Source organism: Elephantulus edwardii, unplaced genomic scaffold (genome assembly GCF_000299155.1).
Source record: "Elephantulus edwardii isolate Elephantulus edwardi_28Jun2011 unplaced genomic scaffold, EleEdw1.0 scaffold00052, whole genome shotgun sequence".
Classification (NCBI taxonomy): Eukaryota; Metazoa; Chordata; class Mammalia; order Macroscelidea; family Macroscelididae; genus Elephantulus; species Elephantulus edwardii.
Genome location: NW_006399802.1, coordinates 5,070,384 through 5,098,041, shown reverse-complemented (window position 1 = coordinate 5,098,041; position 27,658 = coordinate 5,070,384). Strand labels below are relative to the sequence as shown.

The 27,658-nt window shown below is 47.8% G+C and overlaps 1 protein-coding gene across 1 annotated transcript in view; it reads right to left on the bottom strand.

The window, feature by feature from the left end:
* COL15A1 (collagen, type XV, alpha 1) overlaps positions 1-27,658 on the bottom strand; it is a 211,009-nt gene that overhangs the window by 21,144 nt on the left and 162,207 nt on the right. The window contains exons 11-29 of the mRNA XM_006886968.1: positions 26,775-26,834; positions 25,502-25,594; positions 23,600-23,725; positions 22,978-23,040; positions 17,349-17,384; positions 16,820-16,960; positions 16,306-16,374; positions 16,007-16,042; positions 15,805-15,888; positions 13,387-13,452; positions 10,913-10,948; positions 8,908-8,970; positions 5,697-5,765; positions 5,554-5,589; positions 4,709-4,762; positions 4,550-4,609; positions 2,934-3,002; positions 2,784-2,825; positions 163-208 (exon numbers count right to left, since the gene is read on the bottom strand). Coding sequence (XP_006887030.1) covers positions 163-208; positions 2,784-2,825; positions 2,934-3,002; positions 4,550-4,609; positions 4,709-4,762; positions 5,554-5,589; positions 5,697-5,765; positions 8,908-8,970; positions 10,913-10,948; positions 13,387-13,452; positions 15,805-15,888; positions 16,007-16,042; positions 16,306-16,374; positions 16,820-16,960; positions 17,349-17,384; positions 22,978-23,040; positions 23,600-23,725; positions 25,502-25,594; positions 26,775-26,834 — 1,249 coding nt within the window. The remainder of the gene's footprint in view (positions 1-162; positions 209-2,783; positions 2,826-2,933; positions 3,003-4,549; positions 4,610-4,708; positions 4,763-5,553; positions 5,590-5,696; positions 5,766-8,907; positions 8,971-10,912; positions 10,949-13,386; positions 13,453-15,804; positions 15,889-16,006; positions 16,043-16,305; positions 16,375-16,819; positions 16,961-17,348; positions 17,385-22,977; positions 23,041-23,599; positions 23,726-25,501; positions 25,595-26,774; positions 26,835-27,658) is intronic.

Genomic DNA, 27,658 nt, shown 5'->3' with positions numbered 1-27,658 from the left:
CCATGGCTCAGTTACCACCTTCCTGCCCCAACCACACACAGACACACCTCCTCAACCATCTGACATACACCTAGTACTGGACCAAAAGACTCTGCCTTCCCCAGAGCTATGAAGGTCAGAAAATGCCCCAAAGAAATGTAGGGTGAAGAAGGGCTCATGTACCATGGAACGTGAGGAGTTCTGTATTCCCAGCATGAGGGGCGTCAATCTGAAGAGAGAGGAAGAGAAGTTATACATTGCAAACCCTGTCCTGGTGTTTACCTGCTTACACAGTCAGTGTCCTGGAGGTGACTGACAGGAGGGGCAATATCATTAGAGTCATGATGCTTTCCTTTGCCTCTGGAACCCCAGAAAGCCAGAGTGCTCCATTCTCTACCCCCAACAGCTCTCGATGCCCAGGTGTCCCAGGCCTTCAGTTGAGAGGCCATCATGGGCTGCAGGGGCAGAACTAGGTCCTATTGGCTGAAACCTCAGCACCAGGGAAGCCCAAAGCCTTAAGGCAACAAACCATGGCCGTGCTGGGTTTGCTAACGACAAACACCCTTGGATTCCTTCCTTACTGCCTGATTCATGCGAGGGGTCAAGTGTCCAGTGGATAAAAGACCCAATTATGATGCTGGGCCAGTGATAGGGAGCCCTGGTGACATAACCTGCATGGAGTTTCATTGCTAACTCAAAGACTACACCTCTTCAGAAGTTCAGATCCACCAGCAGATATGTGGGTAAAAGATGTGTACGCTCTGCCCATGTGATTTATAGCCTTGAAAATCCACTGGAGGGTCGGTTATGAGTCAGCTCCAACTTGATGACAATAAGATGGATGGATAGTCAATGATGAAGATGATGAACGGAAGCTAACTGTAGTGAGAATTAATAAGGGGTCACCGTTAGCTGTTGGTGGCGAATCAGGACTCTCCCTTAAGCACCATGCAATCTCTGTTGTTGCCAATATTCCTCTCCTGTTTCCCCCTTGAAGTTCTTACATTTCTTTATCTGTTAAAGCACAGCTATTTGCAATTCTGCTTACATAGGATACCTTCTCGTTTTGCCAGTTGATATGTGCAACCACAGTGATATCTCTGGTGCCTGGATCCTTCAGTGCTTATGGGTGGAGGGTCCCAAGTTCCTGAGGGGTCACCAAGAGGAGAGGGGGGCAGAGGTAGGAAACTTTCCAGGGAAAACATTTCTAGGTTAAAGATGAGAATTGCAACACCATTTGATATCTTGCAGCTCTGCTGATAATGTCTCTTCCCTCCAGGTGTCAGTTGTACATTGTCAAGATGTTGGAAAGGGGATGATATGAGAAGAAAGATCTGAAATGCTAGGCCCGAGAGGAAGTGTCAAAATGTCCATTTGGAGAGTTGACCAGGTGCCTTAGGTGAATGATGACAGCCAGACAGTGTGGCTCAAACACTCACCTAACATGCATAGAGCTTGTCTTTGACTTCTCTCAAGGAGTCCCATGACCTCCAAGGCCATAGTTATTGTGATGGCTCCTAGCCTGTGTCTTAATACCTGTAGTAGCATTTTCCTAGCATCCTGAAGCTTATCAAGTGCTGTCACATAGTGGAGCCATTTGCAGCTGAAATAGATGGAAAGGATTTTGCTTCTCTGGACTATAGCAATCCTGTCTTCACATTAAGCAAGTGAGATACAGCCATTTTTCAGGATGGCATCTTGAGTTCATCGATGTGAACACGGGGAAGCTCTGTTACTGCCATGCTGAGCTGATGGCTAGAACATATTAGTCACTTTTAGCAGGTCGTGTCTTGTCCTCTGCTTTCCAGGCCAGAGTTCTTGGGGGTGGAGATAAAACTCATGCCTCAAATGGACAGACGGGGACTGAAACTGCATCACCTTGGAGCCTCAGGTCCAAGCCTCTTCACCACCCTCAGCAGGCATCAATTATGACCACACTTCAAGGAATCGTTCTAAGCAATCATTTGCAGCTCCCAGGAGCAGAGACCACACCTGTCTAGTCCACGCTTGTGTCTCTAGAGCCAGGAAGGATTTGTCATTCCATAGAGGTGCCGTAAATATTTGTTGGATGAATGTTTCCATGACTAATACTCGTACACAGCAACGGGCTCAACCTCTCTGGGTTTCCTCCCGGAAAACAGAACTTTTCTTTTCTTTTTAAAAAATTTATTTATTAATTTTAATGAAAGTTTACAAGAACTTTTCTTAATGAGAATGTAACACTGGGACAGTGGCCTTGCGTGACTGTGAGACTGGCAAGTTCAGAGCCCACAGTCTCAGGGAATCTACACCTGCTTGGTGGTCAGGAGACCAGAGGCATGACCCCAGCTTTATCATGTCCTCACTACACGGCCTGAGACAAGTCAGTCAGCTTCTCTGAGTCACAGTATCCTCCTTATAAAGTCAGAGCCATAATCTCTGCCCTTCAACGCTGCGTGTTGTGCAGTAACACAACAACATGAAAAGACAGAACTTGGTCAGTGATAGATTTTTAACCCGAAGTTCCCAATGCAGCAGCTACTAGGTGACACTTGGCAGTGGTGATTTTCAGGGGCCTATTTGTCTTTTTGAACGTCTCCATGTGTGAGGCTGACGTGGTTATGGTAACCAAAGGCCCTGCCTTTTCAACTGCTTTAGAAGCTGCCTGCTGGTAGTGTTTCCACTGAGAAGATCCAGAACATTTCATCGCCACAAGTTAATTATCTGAAAGTCACTTAAGGATCTATATTAAACTTCTAGAAGACATTAAGGTTAAACTTCTTCTTGGAGTTGCTCTTCAAGGCCCTGACTACACATCTACTTACGGGTATTTTGCAGTGTGGCCGGGCAGGTACTGGGAAAACAGCCTGTGGGAAATGAGAACAAGAACAAGAGAGATGAAGCCATCCGCTCACGTGACCCCAGGACGCCAGACTGCAGCTCAGGCCAGGCCAGTCTCCCGCTCCCCTACTTACTCCTTTGATGTTAATCACAGCTCCAGGTTTTCCTGGGGGGCCTGGAGGACCAGGTAAGCCAGGTGGGCCCTAAGGAGGGAGAGAAAGAAAATTACCAAGTTAAAGTGGTTGCCAGTGCAGAGGACGGGGACTGGGAGCACAATGGAGAGAGCAGAGTCCTCCAAGTGGAGCACCTTCTCCTAGTCCTTTTATAGAACACTTCTACATTCATGACCTTGCACTTCACAACAAACCAGACAGCGCAGAGCTCTGCATTCCACAGGTAAATAATAAGGCCCAGAGAGGGGGAATTACCTGCTCAAAGGTCCCATGGCAATTAAGGCAGAGCTGAGATTTGAACCCAGTTTGGGACTTGCAGAGCATTGCACAGTCAATGCTGAGCTGACGTCCTCTGTCGGTATGTCCTGGGTGTGGAGATGGGGATGGGCAGGGGTCCCCCACATGATACGATGCTTGGAAGAGGCCCTCATAAACACAAGACAGCCCACTCTTACTAGCCACCAAGGTTATTTTCAAGGCTGGGTCACTCTGGTCTCAATAGCACACATAATTTTCCCCCCTCCTTCAGCCTGGAACCCAGGAGGGTCCTGACTGCAGGATGAGGAGGTTCTGACCAGCAGGTGCTAAGTGTCGAGTCCATCTGGAATCTATTGATCATCCCACATTAAAGTGTTGCTATGTGGTTTACCTCCCAGCTCCAGTGGGCGTGATGAGTATGTTAGGACCACCCCCCACACCCAGTGCTTCAGTGAAGTATTTCTTGATTTCTGGACGTACAAAGCAAGGCAGTATGGTATGAACAGTAGTAGCAGTGGGTCTGGACCTGTGTTTGCATCTTGAATTGGTAACCTAAGCCTCTATTTGTTCTGGTTTCCTCTTAGGCAGGTTACGACCTCCCAGAGTGTTTCATAGGGCACTTATTATTAGGACTAAGTGAACTACCGTCTGAAAGGCACTTCACACAGTGTTTGGTATTTTGTGGGTACTTGATAAATGTTGGCTTCCCTCTTCTATTTCCTGTACCATGCCAATGTAATGTAATGCCAGCCTGTGAGGTTCTGTCTAAGTAGCTGGTATGTGTTTGATAGTCACTTAACTCAAAAGTGTTTCTTGAACACATACTGATGTGTGAAGGGAGCCCTGGCCTAGTGGTAAGAAGTTGTGCTTCCAGCCTTAAGGCACGTGGTTCGAATCCATCAGATGTTCTAAGGGAGAAATATGGGCAGTCACCTCCTTTGTGATTCACTGCCTCTGAAAACCCACTGCAGGATCAGCTATGAGTCGGTTCCCACTTGATGGTACACAATAACAACAACTGATGTATGAAGTCCCTGGGACTCTCAAAGGAGGAACAAGGAGGCATTTCTCCATGAGAATCAGAAGACCTTGGACTTGAAGCTAGAACTCCTGAGTACACTCAGTGTCTTTTGCTACCACCTTCCCCGGGTCTATGTTCTCCTGAGAGTGAGCAGAGAAGGCTGGGAGAGAGGATCCATGGAGGCGACAATGGAAAACAACCCTGAACATTCAGTCTACAGGTTCAACCACTCAAGCCTGCACCCTCTCTCTCTTCTGATGCAGGATGGTGTGGGTGGGGCTGGGGCTGTGACACTCACTGGCATCATGATTCCTCGATCTCCTTTGGCGCCCTTGAGGCCATTCAGTCCTGGGCGACCCTGAAACCCACGGGAGACACGTTAGCAAACCTACTGCCCGCACATCAGCCTGGCCCACACGCTTTTCCTCTGTATCCATCTGAGGGTGCTGATACCTACAGGTCGTCCAGGAAAGCCAAATTCTCCTTTATGTCCTGGTGGTCCTTTGGGCCCCTATAGGCAGAGCAGAACAAATAATAAATTAGGGAAGAATAGAATCTCGAGGTCCATGGAGACGGGTGGTACTCTGCCTGCCTTCATGATGGTGATGGTGAACCATGGATAGAAAGAGGGCAAGGACAGATGATGATGTAACCATCCACCTGGCTCCTGGTTCCTAGTCTTTATTCTCATGGACGGGACTGCCTGCTCAGTCCCTCACCACACGCCTACCTCCTACTGATTTTATACTTCCCCAGATTCGTTCTGAGAGCTTCTCATCTGGACCAACTAAAGAATGAGGGGGAAGTTCACAGATGCCTCAGCTTTCTGGTAGCCTGGAGCTGGACAAGCTAGAGCACGGACCATGGCCTTGGTCTTGGAGCTCAGGGCTCCAAATGATGCATCCTTGTGTCACACCGCATACCAGCCCTGCCTGAGACCCTCCTCCAGGATGTGGACCCTGCCTTGCTTCCACCTGTCCTCACGGACCAGAGTCTTGTCTTCACTTCTCAGTTTCTCCAGCTGAATCTCTGACTCAGAAGCATAACCCATCACAGCGCTGGCTGGCTGGACTCATAGGCTTCTAGAAGTAATGCCTTCCTCCAGCCTCTTGCAGGAACTCTCAGGCTTTCAGTGTTAAGCGTGCACCTTATGTGGCTTGCCCTGCCACTGATAATGTACCTTTTCCCAGACCAAGTTCCATCTAAGGCTGAGTCTCCACACTGGGCCTCACCCTTTGTATTTTCACAGTGCGGACAAGAAAATGTAACAGTGCCAAAGTGAGAGACATTTCAGCCACTTACCATTGGCCCTGGGGTCCCGTGTGTTCCAGGCTCACCCTAAAACAGGAATACATTCTCGTCATCAGAGGAATACTGCTTACAGCCGAAACAAAGACGGGAAGCTGAAGGAGAGGTTTGCTCTTGAGGTCTGCTGACGTAATTACCTTCTTCCCCTTCAGCCTTTCCACAGGAATGTCCCCACTCAGGATGGCACCAGGTTCTCCCTTCTCACCCTGCAATTCAGAGAACCTTTCAGTGAGATTGGGTCTTCTCTACCCTACCTTGTCCAGAGGATCACTAAGACCTTCGACTGCCGTGACCTCTCTTACCTTCATCCCACCCTCCAACCCCACCTCTCACACTTCCCCACCCATCATAGGAGGCAGCAACTGCCTGACTGAAGGTCCTCTGAGTTATTTCCTCCACATGTGGTCAGATCCACTGCCCTGTGGCACAGCAGGGGTCTTCCCATGCCCATCCTTGGCCCTTTCTGCTGGAAGATTTATACCCTCACCTTCAGCCCACCCATATTCAGGCCTTCTATGGTCTTTTCAACCCTTTCTTGGTCAGAATTCCCTCAGGAACATCTTGCTCTCAGTATATGTGATGGCTTGCTTTCCTGATAACCTAATTTGAGGCCTATTCTTACAAACATATTTATTTTTCCTAAAAGAACTGAGATTGGGAAAAGAGAGGAAGGAATAAGCACCAAGGCCTCTCTCAATGGAGGAGTTCTGCTCCTACAACCATGGGCTCCTATGGAAACACTCTCAGTCAGGTAAAACTCCCATGGTGGGTACTGGGAGCAGGAACAAATGGCCCTTCCCTGAACGCTTTCATCTACCATCCCAGGTGCTTCTAGGACGGTTTATGTCCAGAGAACAAGGCCAGGTGGAGAAACCTTTTATAATGCTCTCAGACTTTGGTCCCTAACTTCACTGTGGGGCCCTGGGGAGCTGGGCTGGACCACAGTAAAAACTCCCTTCAACAGTGCTGGGAATAGCCAGGGCAGGGTTATCAAAGCTGCCAGAGCTGCCTTTTCTGCTTCATCCCTTTAAGCCCACACTTGATATTTGGATCTTACCACTTTGCTGGTGAGGAAAGGAGTCCTGCGAACGCCAGCAGCAAGAAGAAGCAAGCACAAAAGCATTAGAGGCAGAGCGAGAGAAAGTGCATTTGCTGTGATGGCCAGAGCAGAGCTGTCTGGGCACAGGTCCCAGGCTATCAAGGTGACAGGAGGTTAGTGATGGGGAGGCACACAGGTGCCACTAGATCCATCTGACCACACCACAGGAGAAACAGGACATTTAAAGCAAGCACTTTCACAAGGTCAGTATGATGGGGTCTCCTCCCAAGCCAGAGCTTTGTTCATCTAATCCCGTCTACTCAGGTCCAAAGCAATAAAAGCATCTCAAGACATCGTGCCATGCAGCACCAAACTCAGGCCCCTTTGCCTACTTCTTTGAACCCTCCACCTGCTGGATTTGTGATTCCAGCAGATATTAGCATCCCATTTCCCCTTTCTGAAGGTCATAATAGAATGAGGGGGAGGGAGAAGGAGGGAGGACAGAAACGTCACACTCCCTTCCTTGGAAAGCATGTCCACCCTCTCTGACTCCCCAAACCTAAATTGCAAAATGCTCCAATTGGCTTTATACAAACCTTTATCACAGCAATGACTACACTCCTTGTGGGCTTTTTGCCTATCTGCTCCCTTTATCTTATTTCTGTATCTTTAGTGTTCTGGTGCCTTTGGTGGCAAGGAGTTGCAATGGCATCCTAAAGGCATGCAGTTCAAATCCACTGGCTGCTACACTGGAGAAGGATAATCTTCTCCCATGGGAGTGTGATTTATTTCCTCTAAAAACCCATTGCAGGGTCAGCTATGTGTTAGTTACAACTCAATGATACAGAAGAGAACATTGCAGCACTTAGTATAAGGAGTCCTGGTGGCATTGTGTGTTGTATGTTAGGCCACTAACTGAAAGGCCAGTAGTTTGAGTCTGTCAGGTACTGGAGTCAAAATGGGAGGATAGAGATGAGGCAATCTCCTCCAGTTTTGCCTCAGGAACCTGCTAGAAGGTCACCACGTCAGGAATCAGCATGTTTGGTTTGTGGTTTTAGTGCCCTGGTGGATGATTCTGCTGGTGGTTGAGGAGCCCTGGTGGTGTAGTAGTTAAGCACTTGACTACTAACCAGAAAGCCAGCAGTTTGAATCCACCAACAGCTCCATGAGAGAACGATATGCAGTCTGCTTCTGCAAAGATTACAGCCTTGAAAATTCTCTAAGCTGTTCTACTCTATCATGTCGGGTTACTGTGAGCCAGATTCAATTCAAAGACAGTGTGAGTGCCTAGTACAGAAATTGGGTAGTCCAGAAAAGTGCAACAATGAATGAATTCCAAAATCTCTGTAGATGTTCATTGAAATGAAAAATAAAGAAATTAATTTATAAAAAAAATTGGGCAGTCCATCTTAGGTAATCGGTAGACAAATACATGGATGAATAAACGGATGGATATATGAATATTTGAATAGAACTTAAAGCCTCTAATATCTGTTTATAGATACCACCTCTCCTCATCTGTAAAAACCAACTGTGAAATCAATTCAAAGAGGCAAATGTGGAAATCCGCAAAGGCCATGAGCTTGCTGGGAATGCTTGGGGACCAAGACTCTGCATGCTAAGTATTTATGCCAAAAACTCTGGACCAAGATTGACATTCCACTGTAGAATGCTCCAATTTATCATTTCTAAGAATTACTCATTTCATTCACTGATCAGACAATCTCTCACTCAATAAATGTTTTCAGTGACATTTGTTCACCATTTCTGATTATTAAGTATTATACAGAAGAAACTGGCTTGAGACCTCTTTTCAGAGAGTGTGCATTTTAACAGAGCTGCCCCACAGGCAATTAGTAGAGCATATGTGATAACAGTTCCAAGGGAAAGTTGTGTGGAGTTCTCTTTCTAAACCATGATGAAAACCAATTTCGCCACCAATGGTTCACCCTCATCACAGAAGAACCTTGAGATTACAAAAGTTAACTAACTACTGGGAAGTGACAGCTAATGGGAATAGTGTGTCTTTTAGGGAAAATAAAAATGTCTGGGATTAGAAAGAGTTGATGGGTTGCACAATTTTGTTAATATACTGAAAACCTCTCCATTGGATACTTCCAAAGTGTGAATCTGTGCATGTGAATTATCTCTTAACATATAATGATGTTTTGTGCCATTGAGTCGCCTGCAACTCACAGCAACCCTATGTATAATAACACACTCAAGAAAGTAAACAACGATTTTCAGTCAACTTGAAGTGTTTAAAGTTCTGGAGCAGAATCCCACTTGGAAACCTGGGCCCCTCTTACCTGCTCGCCTTTCAGTCCTGGAAATCCAGGCTCACCAGTGTCACCTTTTGGTCCTTGAGGGCCCTAGAAAGAGTTGTTGGAGAATTTGTTGTTGTTGTTCATAAGCAAGAAAACATTTTAATCAATAAGAAAGTTTTCCTTCTCCCAAAAGGCAAAGGATAGAGAGTGTTCTTTCCAAGTTAGTTAGAAGCCACGATAAACCATGGATTTTCCTAATTTTCAGTGCTCCAGAAATTGTGGTCTGTTAAAAGGAAGATGGCCCAGAGTGTCTGTAGGCCTGCAGGCTCCACACCTCCTTGAACTTGCCCTTTCACTCTTGGGGAGCCACTGAAACAAGACTCCACTCTGACCCTGCTGTTGCTGTTCTTGCAGGCCACCCTACAGCCGCAACCCACTCGTCTTCCATGATTCCTCCTGTTCTCTGGCTCCCGGCTTTCTATGGGATGGGAGCCAGACATCCTGCCTGTCTTTCCAAGCCCCACAGTGTCAGGCCTAAGCATTTCATCTTCCATTCTACCTCACAGCACGAGGGTGATCCTTTTCCTCTCCAGCCACAGTGCTGTCCATTGCCTCTGCCTCACTGTCCCCTCCAGGAGTCCCATCCACTCCCTTCTGCAGAGTCAAATTCCACCCACCATTTAGATATCCCAGCAAGAGGTGACCCCAATTCAAACTAAGTATCCGAGACAGTGACTCACAGGGCAATGACTTCTGTCCCCAAAAAGACTTTTCAACACTTTCCTGCCACTTAGCTTTCACAAGTTCCTGTCTTGTCTCCTGGGTTAAAGGGTGAGTTGTTTTGGGTTTTTTGTTTTTGTTTTTTTTTTTAACAGTGAAACTTCCTCTGTCGAAAGTAAAATATTTAATGGAAACCCAATATGGGCTGTTGTACACGTTTGAGTCCAAGACACAAAGCATGTCAAAAGGAAGCTTCCCTCATTGGGAGGCTGTGGTCAGAACTCGGCTTGCTTGACTTACCCCTTGCCCTCTACAGTGGCCCTGGGGGCTCTTCTCAGGGGCTCTGTGGGAACACAGAACCACTCATTTAGAGGAAAAGGTGTTCTAAAACATGCTCCAGGTCATGGAGCAGCCACGCTGGGGCTGGAGTCCAGAGGCCTGACCTTGCCTCTTCTTAACAGGGGTCACTAACTGTGGTTCTTTTCTGTCTTGTGAAGTCTGATTCACATGTTTTTTCAGCATCATCCCAGCATGGAGTCCTTTAGAAAGTGTACCAAGTTCAAAAAAGCATAAAGAAACAGAAAAAGAAATAACTTCTAACTCTACAATCAAGAGCCAACCTCTATTTCTTCTATATTTCCTTCATTATTTTTGTTTCCCTGAAAGTAGACTCTTCTCCTGTTGACACTGCATCCTCCAGCGTGAGCCCCAGAACAACTCGTTCAATGCCCCAAAACCATCCTGCAGGCCCTGCTCTGGGACCACGGAGCTGCGCTTAAGCAAAGACTTATGCTTTTAGAAAAGCTTTCGACAAACGCATTTTCACCTTTTATGGTAAAGATCCCACACTGGTACACACAACTATTAACAGTTGGGGTCCTGGTCCATGGTCCCTCTCCCTTCTTGCCCTCTGTCACCACCACTCTCTCCCTTGGGGGCCTCAGATGGACTTTATCTACTTGAAACACTTGACTCATCCAGTTGCATTTATGGGAAGTCAGTCACTGCTTGGATGGTTGGCTCTGGGGTTGAAAGAGACCCAGTGCTCCCAAAGCTGTTCACAATATACACAAGAACAAATGGGCACAGATAACTATAGCTAGAGGCAGAAAAGAATCACAGGAGAAGTGAAACAAAGAAACAAAAAACCAGCTTCATAGAACTGAAAAAATTAAGAGTGGAAACTGTGGGGGGACAGTTAAAGAAAGGTTGCAAACTAGATGGTGTGAGAGCTTGGAGTTGCGGAGGTGAGGGAAAGAACAGCGTGAGTAATGACAGAGGAGTAGTAACGTCTGGCACAGATAGAAGGGAGGTATTGCATACTTACTGGAAATCCTGGCAGCCCAGGTATGCCTTCTGGCCCCTGTGACACACCAAAGGCAAAGCAGGCTAGATTAGAGGCAGCTTTCGAGAGGCCCTGCAGGAATACAGGCCCATCCCCTCCCAGCTCCTGGCAAAACCTAAGCATTTCCCAACACGAGGATTCTCCAACCAATTATGCAGAGGAGGACTTTGAGGTTCAAGAAGGAAGGAGAAAAACCTCTACAGAGTCACACAACTCTTGTGGTTATGTGCCATCCAGTCGGGACCACCTCATAGCTGACCCTCCAGTGGCTTTTCAGAGGCAGTAAATCACATGGAAGGTGCCTGTCCATCTCTTCCTGAAGAGTCGCACAGCTAGTCAGGGACAAAGCCAGAAGTTTCTCAGGTATTCACAGTGTTGGCTCCTCCAAGCCAGAATTCTCGATTTTACATGGCAGCCTTTTCTGCAAGGTACTCAGTGTCTGAAATCTTTCAGGGTCCTGAAATGCAATGTGTGGGACTTCGATAGATACACTCATTTGCACAAGTCCCTGAAGTAGCCGGTGTACCTGGGGTTAGGAGTGAGAATATGTTTGTAGGACTCAATTCTCTTTCCTCATAGGAGCCAGAAGGTTTTCCTCCATCTATCTGAAACTCCTTGGGATTTACATTCCATCTAGGGCTCACTCCATCTGAGGGATGGCCCTTCTTCCAGCCAATCCCAGACACCTGCAGCTATAAGGAACGCAGCCTCATGTATTTGGCACAGTATATAGAGGGTTCGAACTAGATAACAGAGCTCTGGGAGCATCCATAGAAAGTTGTGCTGCAAACTCTAAGGCTCCCTATCTCAAGTGGCTCAACTCTGACGGAGAAAGATGGGCATTTTCATCTGGTTGCAATTTACCACCTCAGAAAACCACTGGACAGTCACCATATGTCAGAAATTACTCAGTGGCCATGGGTTGAGCTGAGCAGAACCAAGCCGAGCCGAGCCGAGCTGAGCTAACGAGTTTGCAACAAGTTTCCCAATGTCCTGTGCATGTGATAGGACGGAGAATCCTAAGAGTGACAGTCAGAACTTGAGCCTCCTCAGACAAGGAACTGCCCACAAGTAGGAAAAGCCTGAGGAAGAACCAGGGGTGGAGGAGAACACCGTGAGTCTGCATTTGTCCAAATGAAGGGCAGTCGTGGTCTGCCAGCCCTGAGCGGGGAGAAAGGGAGATCTCCAAGGCGAGGAGAGTGAGGCAGTGCGCGCAGGGTCCAGGGACTGTCAGAACAGAGACGACAATCATTGCCTTGAGGCTTGTCTGTGTTTGACTAAGATATCAGGCTTCTATGACTTCAAACTTCCAAATAGTCTGCTGAAAACAAAGATCCTCTGTGTGTGAATTATGGTTTATGGGCTGACTGATCTTAGGGTGTGATTATTGAGGTAAGCGGGGCTGTTTTATTGGAAACCCAGGAAAGGGAATCCCTGTGGAGATAAGAAGACAACTAGAAACAGAGTTCACTCAGCTGAAGCAGAAGCCTGGTGCAACTGGAGCCTCTTGGTTATCTGCAGAAATTCTGAGGAGGGCACTGGACTTTGCCTGGGACGTGGATGGGGCTTTGTTCCAGCCTTAACAGGGTCCTCAGGGTTTGGTGGCCCTGTAGACATCTGGATTGCACAGCTGTAGAAGGACAAGCTGTGCTGGCTTGTATTAGAGTGTCTCAGCTTACAAAGTAGTTTCACACCTGTACCTCTTACAAGCTGCCCCAGAGTCTGGCAAGATAATGCCAGGGTGGAGAATCGGAGCCTTAGAGCAGTGTGAGTTCTGTGGTGGAGCTCAGGTCAGACACTGAGGGCCCCAAAGCCAAACTCCTTCCTCTTCCTCCAGTCGGCACCAGCAGGTACTGGCAGATGCAATACGGAGTTAGCACACAGGCTAGGGGAGGGAGCTTCCTGTGTCTTCAGGCCATACCTCAGCACTGTGGACTCGAACAAGTAATTCAACTTGCTTATGTGCCAGCTCTCTGATTTCATAAAACGGGGCTTAAAAGTCCAAGGCAAGTCATGTTCCCTCTCTGGGCCTCGGTTTCCCCATTTAGCACACTGATCGGTCTCTCCAGGCTCTTTCTAGACTGAGAAATGACAGAACGCAAATAAAAGCAGGTCCAAAGCATAGCACGGGCATGAGTATATTTGTTCCTTACGATGCTCTGAATCACAGCACATGTATTTCTGACGCGTAGGAGTGGGAAACTCCATAGCATTGAGCTAGACTCTGCAATACCAGACTACCATATGGGTAACTTTTCAAGACTATGAAGTTCTTCCTGGGACCACGCGTGGTGATAAATACACTGGCCTGCAGAACCTGAAGTTCTCTTTGCATCCTCCTCTCACAGATTCCAGCTCTACGTTTCAGGAGCTAACAGGATCTAAATCCACCCGGGTTTGTGTCAAGAGGGACATCTGGGCGGGAGCCTCACTCGAGGGCAGCTGGGGATACGCACCGGAGGTCCAATGAGCTCGGGAATGTCAGAGAAATTCATGAATCCCAGGGTGACGTTGATCAAAGCCTGAACAGGAGAAATCAGACAATGAGGACAAAGGACAGCATGTGTTCTGCCTTCCGTTAAAGCCACCCAGCATGACAGAACAGGGGCAGACTTAAATAACACACTCAAACCCACCGCCAGCCTACTCTCCCACCCCTCGTTTCTTGTAGAACAGCCCTGAGCTGCCTACCAAATCTCTCTTTTAATTAATGTTTAAGCTGTACAATGCATGAGCACAGTCTACCTTTTAAAACTTTAAGTACACATGCATACACGCATATGAAGCACTGTTCTGGATGGTCGTGTGCGCATGTGTGGTTATTTTACATAAATGGCATCAGGCTCTATGCATTATTTTTCAGCTTGTCCCCCCCTCCCCTCACTCTGGTGTATAGCTTGGAGATCTTTCCATGTGGGATTGTTGGCTAAGGACATTTTTAGTTCTAACAGACTGCCAAAGAGCTGTCCGAAGGGGCTGTGCAATTTACACTTCCACCAGAAGCATGTGAAAGTACCTATTTCTCTCCATCCGTACCCACACTTGATATTTTTAAATTGTCCTTTTTTTTGCCGTTGTTCTAGTCATTGTTTTCCCGGGGTATTTGGAGTGTTTGGTCTTTCTCTCATCTACCAATGTGACATCATTTCTCTCAGGAGGGCCATGTGATGTCCTAATAGTAAGTGGACTGCAATTCCTTCCCAGCCTACAATCCAGCTTTCTCACCAAGTTTCCTTTCCACACCACATATCCTATGCCTGCTCTCCCATGCTAGTCCACACTTGTGTCCTGGATACACTCACATATTCCCACCTCTGTGCTCTGGCTCCTTCTTGTCCCTTATATTCTGGAAGCCCCATTCTCCACGCCAACCTGCTAAATAATCCTCAGCTTTCAAGTCCAGGTTCAAAGATACTTCCTCCAGAAAGCCTTCCTAGATCTCTCAAGGAGAGATCCCAAACCATCTCTCTCCTTTCTTGCTCATCCATTTATTTCTTGGCATCTCAGTGCTAGATGACTGCTAGGCCTTCTCCCCTCCTGCACCAGGCCCCCTTGAGGATGGGGATGGTATCTTATTTCTCTCTGTACCCACAGGCCCTCGCATGGGACCTGATACTGAGTATATGCACATGGGTGTTTGCTACTGTCATGTGCTCTTGAGCTGGTTCTGACAGGGATTGATTAAATGACATCTCCTGACAGTGACTGAGTGTGCACTGTGCTCAAGGGCGTGAAGAGATGAGATGGGCCCTCAGGAGCACATGGAAGGGACGGGTAGGTTAAGAGGCCACTGGTGAACAAAGGCCTGCCCAAGGGGTGGGTGACCTCGAATACAGGGCCTGCCCTGCAGAGACCTGACAGATCACATGTCACATTCTCTGTGGATGAGGACAGGGTAGGGGAGGCCTCCTCCCTCCGTCAGATAAAGGTAAAGGGAGCTCAAGGAGCGGCTTTTCTTGGCCTTTTCCTCCACTCCTGGAGCAGTGGAGCGGCAGCTTGAGGAAGCATAAATGGACGTGCTCAGTTCAGTACTGCCCTCCCGTCCCTTGGGATCCACGGGCCTCCAAGAGCACATCCAGGGACTAGTGGGCAAGTCTGTGGGATGTGGGGTTCACTTAGCAGGGACTTGTGGCCTTCTAGTAAGCTAAGTCTTTCAACTTCACATCTATCCATAATAAGACAGTATTGGGGCCTTCTTTTTATTATTTTATATAGGTTTGCTTACAAAGTTCACACACATTGTGTTTCACACTATTCTTCACTTGGGTTGTGTTTCATACAATCATTCCCATCATTATAAAATTACTCACCGCTGGACTTTACCTATCATTACCCTACCTTTTCACCCAGGCCCTTCCCATTTCCTTCACCCCCTCTGCCCACCCACCAAACTGTCCAGTCCTGTGGTTTCACCCCTACCTATCCTCACTCCTCCACTCCCATTCCTTCCCTCCTTAGGTTCCCATACACATCTTACTAGTGATCCTTCTGTTTTTACAATAACGGTCTTCTGCAGTATTTGCCCTTACAAGTCTGAGTTCACTCAGCATAATGCTCTCCTTAAAACCTCTGATTTTATGTTTCCACTTCCTCAGAACCTGGTTGGGTGCTCCCTACTTAAGACCCCTATACCTTTCCCCTAGGTGGCTCTTTGAGTTGGTCCCCACATTCTGTCAACTAGAAGAGTGTTGTAGAAGCATCAGAGAGAGAATAGTGGTCACAGGATAGAATCAGACAGTGGTCAGACAGTGGAGGTGGAAGCTCCATGCACCAGATGCCACTCTGAGCCCCCTGCATAAATACAGCAGCTCCAAAGGCAGCCAGTCTCCTCCTGCTTCACCAAAGCCCCACATACCGGTCAGCATGATACTCACGCTGGGCAAGATCTCGATGCGTCCTGGTGGCCCCCGAGGTCCAGGGGGTCCCACCTTGCCAACTCCATCCAATCCCCTGTCACCCTGAGTACAACAGTGGGGAAGAAAAAAAAGTCTCACTGTAAATGGACTATGCTCCCAGGACCAGGCTGAAAGACACCTGCTGCAAGCCCACATCTCCATCTCTAATCTACGACCTCACCTTGGGTCCTCGGGCTCCTTTTTCTCCTTTAAGACCCTGCAGAAACAAAGGAACTGAACACCAAATTCTTCTGGTCACTCCCGCCCATGCCCATCTCTCCCAAAGCTCCCAGGCTTCATCCGTTCCAGGCAATGAACGGGAGTGCAGGATGAGAGGGAAGCCCATCCAGAGTCTGAAGGACAGAACACCTCACAGAGAGCGAGAGGACCAGGCTCTGGAAGGAGAGCTGTCTCTCCTATCCTGGGTCTCTAACTCCAGCATGGCAATCTTCACAATGACAATGTCAGAAATCAACCTACGCTTGAAGCCGTTGGTCGGGGGAGTCTGGATTGACTCAACAGCCTGACACTGCCAGAGCCTTCGGTATCCTAGAGAAGGAGAAAGAATGGGGTCGTTCTCAGGCCCAGGTACCACATCCACATGCTGGGCATTTCCTCGGCCCCTGTGTGAGGGGGGGGCTGGGAGCTGAGCAGCCAGCGGGTAATCAGCAGCACCCCACCCTCGTGTACCAGCCTCCTTTGCAACAACCACTAGAATGCTGGGTTCTTGAGCCATAACACTCAACTCCTTGCTGCTGAGTTGGAACCGACTCATAGCTGGACCCTCTACAGAGTTTCAGAGGCTGTAAATCAGAGGGGAGGAGTTCACCCATCTTTTTTCCCTCAGAGCTCCCGGTCCATTCAAACCACCAGAGAGGCAAGACCTTCGGGTCCATTCAAACCACCAGAGAGGCAAGACCTTCGGGGCAGCAGGGCAACACCCTACGCACTACACGACCACAGCTCCCTTTAACCATAAAAGGTAGACAATTACCTCGGATCCATATTCTATGTCACATCCAGGGCCTGGGGGTCCAGGTGGTCCAGGAGGCCCTGGAGGTCCCACAGGACCCGGGGTGCCAACTTGCCCATTCTTGCCTGGGGGCCCTGGTAAGCCTCTGTTGCCGGGGTCACCCTGCAAGAAAGGGGGACAGGCTGATTACCCTTCAGTCTCAGAAGGAACGGCTCACTCAGTCAGAAAGACATTCCTTGGACTTAATTAGGCTGATGAATTTGCTGCTCTGCACTGCGCCATGGCCCCGGGCAGCTGTCTCACTAATTGACATTTCTCTGGGAGATAAGCAGCTCACAGCACGTGAATGTGCGTGTGGGGAGGGGACTGAGAAAGGAGAAAAGCTCGCAGGGACTTTACCCCCAGCTGTTCCACCTCTGCTAAGAAGTTCCTTTGAGATGAGTTTCTTTGTGCTGACAACATACCGATATTCCAACCCAACAGTCCAATTATATTTCCCACAGGCAAGAGAGGAAGAAAGAGAAAAGAATTTTTTTTCTTTTTTTTTTACCTTTTCACCAATGGAGCCATTAGGCCCTCTTGCTCCCTGAAAAAAAATTAAAAATTAATTATTATATATCACATAGGTAGGTATGCATAATTAATATGTAGCTCACAGGTATGTATAATTAATACATTTCTCAGAAGTATGTATAATTAATATACATCTCAGATACAGGGATTTAAAGACTGTTAAGTAACAGGATATGAAAATGGGACTTCGACTGTCCTGCTTCTGACTGATGTCTCCAAGCTTCTGGGGATGGAACTGTGCAAAGAATGCTGGAAGCTTGGGGATCCATTTTCAACAAGTTCATCTCTAGGGAACTCCGGTGGCCAAGTGGTAAGAGGTTGTGCTGTAATCCTAAAAGTACGTGGTTTGAATCCACTAGCTGTTCTGCAGGAAAAGGATGGGCCGTCTCCTTCATTGGGACTTACAGCACCAGAAACCTGCTGGAAGATCAGCTATGCATTCGTTCTGACTCAATGAATGGCAAACAAAGTTCATCTTCTGGTGGAGGGTAAAAACCAGGGAGAAGTCATCGAGGGAGAATTCCTTTGATGGGTTGGTAGTCTGCTAGGCAGTCTCCTTCCATACCCCACTCCCCGATGAGGGAGATAAAGCAGGGGGTTTCCTCTACCCTGAGCTGAGTGGAGCAACTTCAATAACATCTAAGTATGCTCTCAAGTTTGGGAGACACATGGAATGATGAGTGAGTCTCTTCTGGAAGAATTAAGACCACTAGCTAGCATTGAACACCCCCAGTACGGGTGAAAATACAGGTTTCCTGGGGGACGAGGTGTGGATCCTGTAGAAACAAACCAACTCAGAGAAGAGGGAGGTACCTGTCAGAGGGATTCTGGGCTGGCACTGGACTTCTGCATTCAATGCCCATGTAGAGTCCGGTCTAAAATGGGCAAAGTGCCCTGCCAGTGAGGGACCAGGCCACTTTGATGGAAGCATGAGGAATGACACCCTCATGGGCAGGTCCAGCCAGCAGCAGAGGGCACCACCCTGGCAGGAAATGAGTGCCTCTCATGGGAAGGCTGCAAACTGAAGAGCAGGTAGCATGATGGGGAGTCAAGGGTAGATGGTCACTGGATTCAGTGCGTAGTTTCCCTGAAATGTTGGGAAGGCTGCAAACTGAAGAGCAGGTAGCATGATGGGGAGTCAAGGGTAGATGGTCACTGGATTCAGTGCGTAGTTTCCCTGAAATGTTCTTCCCCTTAAATCTTCTTTGTCAGTATATGTGCACATTTTGGTGTATTCTTGCTGCTTTTTTTATTGTAGTGGATATGTTCATAACAAAGCACTTGCTATTTCAACAATATTCTCAAGTGGCATTAATCATGTCCATCCTGTTGTGAACTACTATCCAGTTCCAGCTTTTCCTTCACCCTTAAATGAAGCTCAGTGGCTCCCAAGCAGAGAGTCTCCTTACTCCCTCCCTCCTGCCCTCCTTTGGCAACCTCTAATAAACAAGATTTGGATTCAGTTGCTTTTCTAGATTTTTCATATGAATGGAAGCATATAGCATTTGTCCTCTTTGTGACTGATTTCTTTAACTCAGCATGACATTTTCAAGGTAACAGATATTCAGCTTTCTTTTTCTTTATTGTTGTGTGCTGTTGAGTCAGAACTGACCCATAGCTGACGCTGCAGTGGGTTTTCAGAGGCAGTAAGTTGCATGGGAGGAAATTGCCCACCCTTTTCTGTGGAGCAGCTTGTGGCTTCAAACTGGGTGCCTTTGTGACTGCAGTGCAGCTTCTTACCACCAGGTCACCAGAGCTCTCCACTGTAAATTGTGCCGCATTCTCGCTCTGTGCTCAGACAAAGGGGAGGCAGAGATCTGGGCAGCTCTGGGTACACTAATGCTCAGTGCAGCTCCAGTAACAATTCCCCAAAGATGGAAACAATGATGGATAAACAAAATGCACAGTGGACACACAATAACTTACTACTCCACAAAGAGAAACATACAGGATTGCTTTATTCCACAGCCAGATTATATTCTTTGGTTTATTTCATCATTGTTTATTTTTACAACCTCATGTGTAAGCTTTCCCTCAAGCTCTCTGATAGAAAAAGATGCAAATTTCAGAGTCTTTCAAGAAGGTGCTTTTACTTGACCAGAAAGCATCATTAAACAACAAAACAACCAAGTCCATCGCTGCTGAGTTGACGCTGATCCATGCTGAGCTCTTGTCTGTTTGCCATTGAGTTTCCAATGGATATTTCTATTCTGAAACAGATTTGCCAGACCTTTCTTCCAACATTGCCCTGGGTGGATCTGAACCATCAACTTTTTTCTTAGCAGTTAGGCACTGAACTGTAGGTGCCACCTAATATCTCCTGAAGAAAGATCATGTTGTTTTTGTTTACCATTAAGTTGGATCTGACTTCTCGGCTTTACAGAGGCAGTTAATTGCATGGGAGGAGATTGCCCATCTTAATCCCAAGGAGTAGCTTCTGGATTTGCACTATGTACCTTTGGGTTGCCAGTGCAACTCCTTACCACGAGGCCACCAGAGATTCCTAGCAAATAGACTCCAATAGAATCCAATAGACCTGCATATGACTTCTTTCCTACAGTTAGCCTGGGCAAACCAGCAACACAAGGCACCCTTGGTTCTCAAAGCAGCTCCCGAGTGCACCTGTGTGTGGGCTGCCTGCGGATGTGGGTGTGAGTACTTTTAAGTTCAAAGCCAAGGGTGTGGGAGGCGTGAAGGGAGGGGTGGTCGGTAAGGAGAGCAGGCAAGACAAGCGTAGGTCTGTGATGTTTCCTGCAAAATGTAATTTCTGGTGAAACAGTTGGTGCACATAAAATGAATTCAATCAAGCCTGATAATTGTTTCTGTCCTCTTTTTCTTAGAAATGATCTTCCACGAAAATCAAGTTATTGTATCAATTAAAACAAACACACTCGGAAGCTGACAGAAATGGAAATACAGTTCAATGAGAGGATAACGTCTTGGGGAAGGCAAGGGTTCTTTTTGTCTTCATGCAGTTGGGGAATACAGATCCCCAGCTCCCACTCAGCTGGGATCCTCCCTCACGGAATTCCAGTCAAACTCACAGCTCTATCAGTACCGTGAAGCTCACTGAATCTTTACTGTCCTTTCTCACGGCCATGGACGATCTTTTCACCAGGCTGGGGACATCCTACAGATGGGAACTCTGACCCCAGCTTCCCCCTGCTCCAGCTCAGGACTTGTAGACAGAGGCCCCAGAAAATGAAGGGAGGTGTGACCCCAGGGATTGCAGATGAATTGCAGGTCTATTATCAGAGCAGTTGCATTTGTTCGTCAAATGCTACTACAGGCTTATGGACATTCTGAGGACACACAGACAGTCCCATAGTGCGATGTTTGCTGCGGTGGGGGGCAGACAGGGAAGCGAACAGCTTTGTTGTTGTTGGCTAAGAGGGGTCGTTGTTGTTGCTGTCAAGTCAATTACACCTCGTAGCAACTCTATGAGTAGCAGATCTGAACTCTGCCCTAACCTGAGCCATTCATTCTCAAACCCATTGATAGGAGTGAGTGCGTCGATTTCTCTTGTTGAGGGCCTTTCTCTGGCCCTCTACCTTCCTTGGCGTGGTGTCTTTTCCCGAGGACTGCCCCCCTCTTGAGAACATGGCCAAACTGTTTGAGATGAAGTGTCACCATCTCGCCTCTAAAGAGCACCCTGGTTGCACCTCCTCCAAGACGGATTTGCCTATTCTTTGGGCAGTCTGTGGAATACTAAACACTCTTCTTCGCCACCACTATTCAAACATTATTTCTTCTTCTGTCGTTCTTACTCATTGTCCAGCATTCAGATGCACAGGAAGCACTTGAAAAGACCCTGGGTTGGATGAGGAGCACCTTGGGCTTTAGACTGATACCCATGTCCTTTAGCACGTCCGAGAGGTCCTTCATGCCATGCCCTTTAGCATGTTAAAGAGGTCCTTGACAGCGGAGCCCCACACACAATCCATCTGGAGGTTTCTTGACTGCTGTTACCCTGAGTGTTGACTATGGATCCAAGGAAAACGCAATTGTTAACAACTTCAATCTTTTCACCATCTATCATGATGTTGCCTGTTGGTGCTGTGGTGAGGATTTTAATCTTGGTCCAGCTGCCTAAATACTGTACTGATAGAGAGTGCAGGATGGAGGGATACTTCCTTTCCTACTCAGTAGTAGCTAAGGAGAGCTTCTCAGAGCACATACCTGCACTGGGGCTTGGAGGAAGACACAAGGGAGGAGCATCCCAAACATAGAGAACACTGGTGCACAGGCCAGGAGGCAGGAAAAGAAGGGCAAGCCCAGGGGATCTGGGTTGGGCTGGTTTGTGGGCATGGAGGTCACGTGAGGGAGAGATGGGAGATGGGCTGGAAAGGCAGGCTGGTGCAGATCGGGAAGACCCTCAAGCCCTGCTTGTAAGTTATTTGTGGCCAGCAGGGTGGGAGGAGGAGAAGAGAGAAAGGAGTCTTATTGCTTAGAAGACACAATACTTCTGTGAAGATGGAAGGGAAAGGTTGGAAGTAGAGAATGATGACAGTTGCACAACATGAGTACAATTAATGCCATTAAGTTGCCCATATAAAGAATACCTAAATGACAAATGTTTTACTTGGCTCCTTAATCAACAAAATCTTGGTACCAGCAGCCAGGAAATCAAAAGACAAATTGCTTTGGGAAAGTCTGCTGTCAGGGACCACTCCAAAGTACTGAAGAGCAATGATGTCAGTCTGGAGACTAAGGTGCACCTGATCCAGGTCATAGTCTTTGCAGTTACTTGCTATGCTTCAGAAAGCTGGATATTGACTAGGATCAAAGATGGATCAGTGCCTTTGAGCTGTGGTGACGGAGAAGAATATTGAATATACCGTGAACTGCAAGAGGGTGAAACCACGCTGCCCCATGGAGGCAAGGATTCTGAAGCTTCATCTGACATACTTTGATCATGTTGCAAGGAGGGACGAGTCCTTGGAGAGGGACATCATACTGGGAGGGAGGAGGGACAGTGCAAGAGAGGCAGATCCGGATGAGATGAATTGACTCAGTGACTGGGGTAATGGGGGTAGATGTATCAGAAACAATAAGGTTGGCTCAGGATAGAGCAGGGTTCAGTGCATACGGTCACTATGAGTTGCAAGTGACTTGATGGCACATAACAGCAACAACAGTTAGGTTTATATCCTGTGGGTAGCAAGAGCCAGTGATGTTCAGTGGAGAGGACCGTGCCTGGAGAGAGCCCTGCTACAGGAAGAGGTGAAGGACGGATTATGGGTGGAGAGAGTGCGGCATCAGTGAGGAGCCACAGCTGAAGCTGAGAGGAAGTGAGGGCTGTGGGTGGCAGCTTGGCAAGTGGCTGCTTCTGGTAGGAAAGGGGACAGGGGAAGGAGTCTGAAAGACTCTGATTTGCAGTGCAGGTAAGCAGGTAGGCAGTGCCATTCTCTGACGCGGGGAACATACAGAAGATGCTGAGTTCAGGTCTGGGCACAATGAGCTCAGTGACAGGGCTACAGGTGGGGAAGATGAGCAGGGAGTTGGGGGAACATTCGTTATCAGAGACAAGTTCAACCCTGGAGGCCAGAAAGATGTGTGAGCCCAGTGGCTCCCAGGTATTAGGACCCTCCACTTTTTTTTAGTACCTTCTGGCCCTTCATCCCGGGTTGGCCTGAGGCTCCATCAGGTCCAGGCTTTCCTTCTGGGCCCTGGGGAATATCAACAACAAGTCAGCCTACAACATCACTGATAAGGAGAACAGACAAACCCTTCATGGAAAAGAAAAAGGAGGCTAGGGTTTGGAGATCCAATGGGCAGGATGAGGGGAAGGGGTCCAGTGCTTTGTTCCAGGTCCAAGGAAAGCCAGCCCCCAGTCACAGTGTGGCCCTGCTGGCTCTTCTCCTCTGGACCAGTGCCCTTCACCCTCTGAGCCATGTTTCCTATTCTATGGGGAAGTCCTGGACAGTTGGACTAGCTGGCCTTCCAGGATCTCCCAGCCTAGTCCCCATCATCCTACGTGGTCTGTATTTCCTATGCTGACTAAGACACAGCAGGAAAACAGTGTGTAGGATGCTGCTTCTCTTGGTACCACTTCTCAGGAGTCCCATGAGTCACTGAGGGAGATTTCTGTTGACAAACATTAGTGAGCTGCTCTTTCTCTCTCTCTCGCTTTCACCAGCACTGGGGCCAGCGGTCCACATGCTCATCCCTGGCTACAGGAGGCCCCAGACCACAGGAAGGTCACAGGAGGTGACTTCAGAAACTCACCGGAGGCCCAGGTTCCCCAGCAGCTCCATCCTCCCCGGGAGATCCAGGAGGTCCCATGAAAACATCAGTTCCTGGTTTTCCAGGAATCCCAGGTGAGCCAGGTGGGCCTGGTGGGCCTGGGGGACCCTGCAAAGTGGACATTCTGTTAGACGTGCTGACAGAGAGAGGAGGGATAAACACCTACTGAGAACACATGTTCTGTACATTCTCTCTATCCTGAACAACAGATAGTTCACTTTGTGTATATGGAAACAGAGGCTGTAAGGTGATGTGACTTACTAAAAAAAATTCACACTAATACTGCTACTCCATAGAAAAGCTGACACTTGAATCCAGACCTTTCTGACCCTATTATTGCATAATTTCTTATTAGATGTGTGTCTAATAAAAACCCAGTTAGTTAGAATGGACAGAGGTGTTCTGCCTAGTGAAACTTCATCTCACATACTTTGGACATGTTGTTAGGAGAGGCCTGTGCTTGGAAAAGGGCATCATGCTTGGAGAAGTGGAGGGTCAGCAGAGGAGAGGAAGATCCTCAATCAGATGGATTGATACAGTTACTCTAACAGTGAGCTCCAGCATCAGAGATGGTGACGATGGCACTGGACAGGGCAGGGGGGCTCAGATCCATTGTTCACGGGTCGCTATGAGTAGTAGTTGACTCAAAGGCACTTAACAGTAACAATCCCAATAGACTGAGGAGTTCAAATGAAAACTACCTGTTGTTAAAAGCTTTGTTAAAAGCCTTCCCAAAATATATGTCTTATTAGCCTCTTTCTCCGTTCTAGCCATCGGCCTGGAGGCTCCATTAAGTTTCCTGGTCCATTCACCTAATGTGACTTGAGACCAGAGCCTTTCAAGCCTGGTAATGAGAAGTAGGCAGAGGGGCAGCTCAATGGAACCTTCTAAATGAGGATTCAGCACAGGTGGCCTGGAGATGAGGTTGGGGCCCTGAGGATAGAGGTGTCAGCTATCACAGAGAAGGGAGGAGTCCTTTCCAGGGTAACTTAGAGAAAGGCCAATGGAGTCCCAGGCTTGGGCAGGGCCCAAGGAGGCAGGAAGTGCTGAGGAGGAAAAATGGGAGCAGTTAATGGAGAGATCTCAGAGTAGGGGTGTAGCCTGGGAGTGGGGGAGATTGAAAGAAAAGTCTGGAAGCTAAGGTGTGAAATGTTAACCAGAGGTCTCTAGTGAGTAAGAGGAGAAAGGGGCAAAGGTCAGACAGTAGAGGAGCCATCAAGGCGTCTTGCTGGAGGTGGCTGAGGGGAGCCTGTTTCAGAGGGCTGAAGGGAAAGAGGGACAGAAGAGAAGGTCCTGAAAATGACCTCAGGCTCATACTCAAAACAGGAAAGCAAGAAATTGCAAGTGTGTGAAAAAGCAGAGGGGAAAAAAATATAATGAAGCCTGAGAACTAGTTACGAGCCTCAGTAATTATCAGTGATGGCCAATCAGGTGTTGTCTCTGATCAACCCCCATGGTCCCGTCTCCCTCATGACTCCGCAGGACACCAGATCACAGAGCACCGTAACTCAAACCAAACCAAGTCTTTTGCCGTCGAGTCTGTTTCCACTCACAGTAACCAGGCAGGCAGGACAAGGTGGAACTGCTTTCAGGTCGCCTCATCTTCCCTGGCTGCACACTTGGTTCAAAGTACCAACCTTTCAGTTTGCAGCCCAACACTTAACCCACTGCAACACTAAGGTGCCTAGAACCCATCATAAAACAAAAAACTCATTGTCATGGAGTCGAGGCCACTCATATTGGCCTTCCATTGGGTTTTCAAAGCTGTAAATCTTAGCAGGAGGAGACTTCCCATCTTACTCCTCCTGCAGAGCAGCTTGGTGGAGCAGCAGGAAGATTTGAACCACTGAACTTTGTGTGTAACATGTAACTCATCAGACTCACTCTCAGTAGCTCCTTACTGGGCACCAGGACATCAGAGCCAGAGCCTAAACCAGAGCTCCAGTCCAGGCCCGAACCCTCAGCTTCAGCTCCCACCTAGAAAGAGAGAGAGAGAGAGAGAAAAAAAAAGTCTTATATATCTTAGCTTCAATGGTCACTGTCCAAGAGCAGTCATGCTCATAGAAAATTTTTCCATTTTCATACACAACCTCTCCTCCCAATTTTTTGCAGTCTTTCCCCCGACTGCTCTCTCCAGCCACTATCACCCTTCCAAGGTATGCTGTGGACACACGGCCTGTCCTCGCACATACCACCTTCTCCCAGTCCTCAGCCTTCTTTCCTGACTTTCCAAACTCAACTTGTCCTTAAGGTCTAGTGCCATAGTCACTTCCTTCATAAAACTGCCCCATCCCATTTCCAGGTGGAATTAATCCCTCTTCCTCTGTGTTCTCAGCAGCCACTGTTGACTTCTTGACTTGGTGCCATAACCAAGTCTGGACTTGGACTTGCAGTTTCGTTTTTACATGTACCTGCTGGTCCCTCTGGAACTAGGGTTCCTTAAGAAGAGGCCCAATCCTGAGACACCTCTGGATAAGCAGTGGCTAGTATGAGATTTGGATTCAAGAAGACATTCACACGTAATTGTTGAGTGAATTAGATTCTCCCAAAGAAGAAAAGAGAATTTCCAAAGCACCGTTCTGCTATTTAATTAATGAAAATGGGAAACAGAACTAATGCAAGCATTGGAAACATATGTATTGTGTAGCCGATGAGAGGCTGAGGTGTAGGGCTATAACTGCACGTAATGAGGTCACACTGTGGTGTGTGTATGGGAAGGGGGAGATGCTGCACTGGGGGCCGCGAGGCCAGTTATGAGGCTGAGGAGGAAACTGCTCAGCCAGACTCTGTAGGTTTGGGGTGGAAGAATGTGCGGGATCTCTTTGGAAGGTCACCTGGCATCTCTCTTGGTGACAGGGAGGTTAGTGTCTTTGCCAGACTTGGGAACCCAGGAGGGGGAGCATGTCTGCGGACATGGAAGTCGACGTCACCTGGGGACGTGCTGAGTTTGAGGAATGCATGGGCCAGTCAGGACACAGGATGGAAGTTACACTCTGCTCCTGAGTACCTGCAGAGTCTGGCAGAGTGAAAGCCCTGGGCCCTGTCTGCAAGGCACTGGAGCAGCCGTTAAAAAGAATCTTCAGTGTATGTCTGTTTATGCTGCATTCAGGGCCCCTGAACATTGTAACTGCGATAGGCCTGGGAGGGTTTTACTTACTGTGGGTCCAGTAGGTTCAGTAGGATCAGGGGAGCCAGAAAGTCCTTCTCCAGCATCACTCTAAAAAAAAACAATGGCCAGTGAAGTACGGGGCACTCCATCCACTGCTCCCTTTCCATTCACTGGAAACTCTTATCTTTAAGACAAAAGTGGCTCAGGAGTAAATAAATGGTCTGCTCTTCACAGAGCGAGCCAGGAGAACATGTGATCTCATTTAAACATGGGAGCCCTGACTTTCTACGCCCCCTGATTATCTGAAAGTGTTTATGCCATTTTTTTGGTAGTTTTTTTAAAAATTAATTTTAATGAATGTTTACAGAGACTGACTGATTTCCATTCATTCATTGTTGCATTTTTCTCCCTGTCTATCCTTCCCCCACCCCCAACCCCAGTTTGCTCTTCTCTTTGAAAAGTAAAAGAAAAATTATTTCACTGGTATAAAATCCCTTCCCCCCAGTACACTCCATTATTCAGCCTTCATTCTGGCCTCTTACGCATAGAAAGGTGTGTGATACACTGTAAACTAAGAAGGAGCCCTACACTAACGCGGAGTTGCACTGCTAACCTGAAGAATACACCGTTCAGGTGGCTCGACTCCAACAGTGGCTCCAAGAAAGAAAGATGGGCAATTATCCTTCCCAATTTCTTACAAGCTGTCATCAGACACAAATCATACCTGTTTCCACTTCCTTATAATTTTGACTTCGAGATAGCCTTAAGAATGGGGAACTTAGGATCCAGGGACTAGCTGGGTACAGACTGTCCTCAAAAGTTGAAGGCCTCATTTGGACCTCTGTGGGTTTTAATAACCAACGTCTTGTTCATGTCTGAAAATGATGGCTGTGGACGGTGCAAAGAGCAAGGGCAGACCATCTACAGACCAG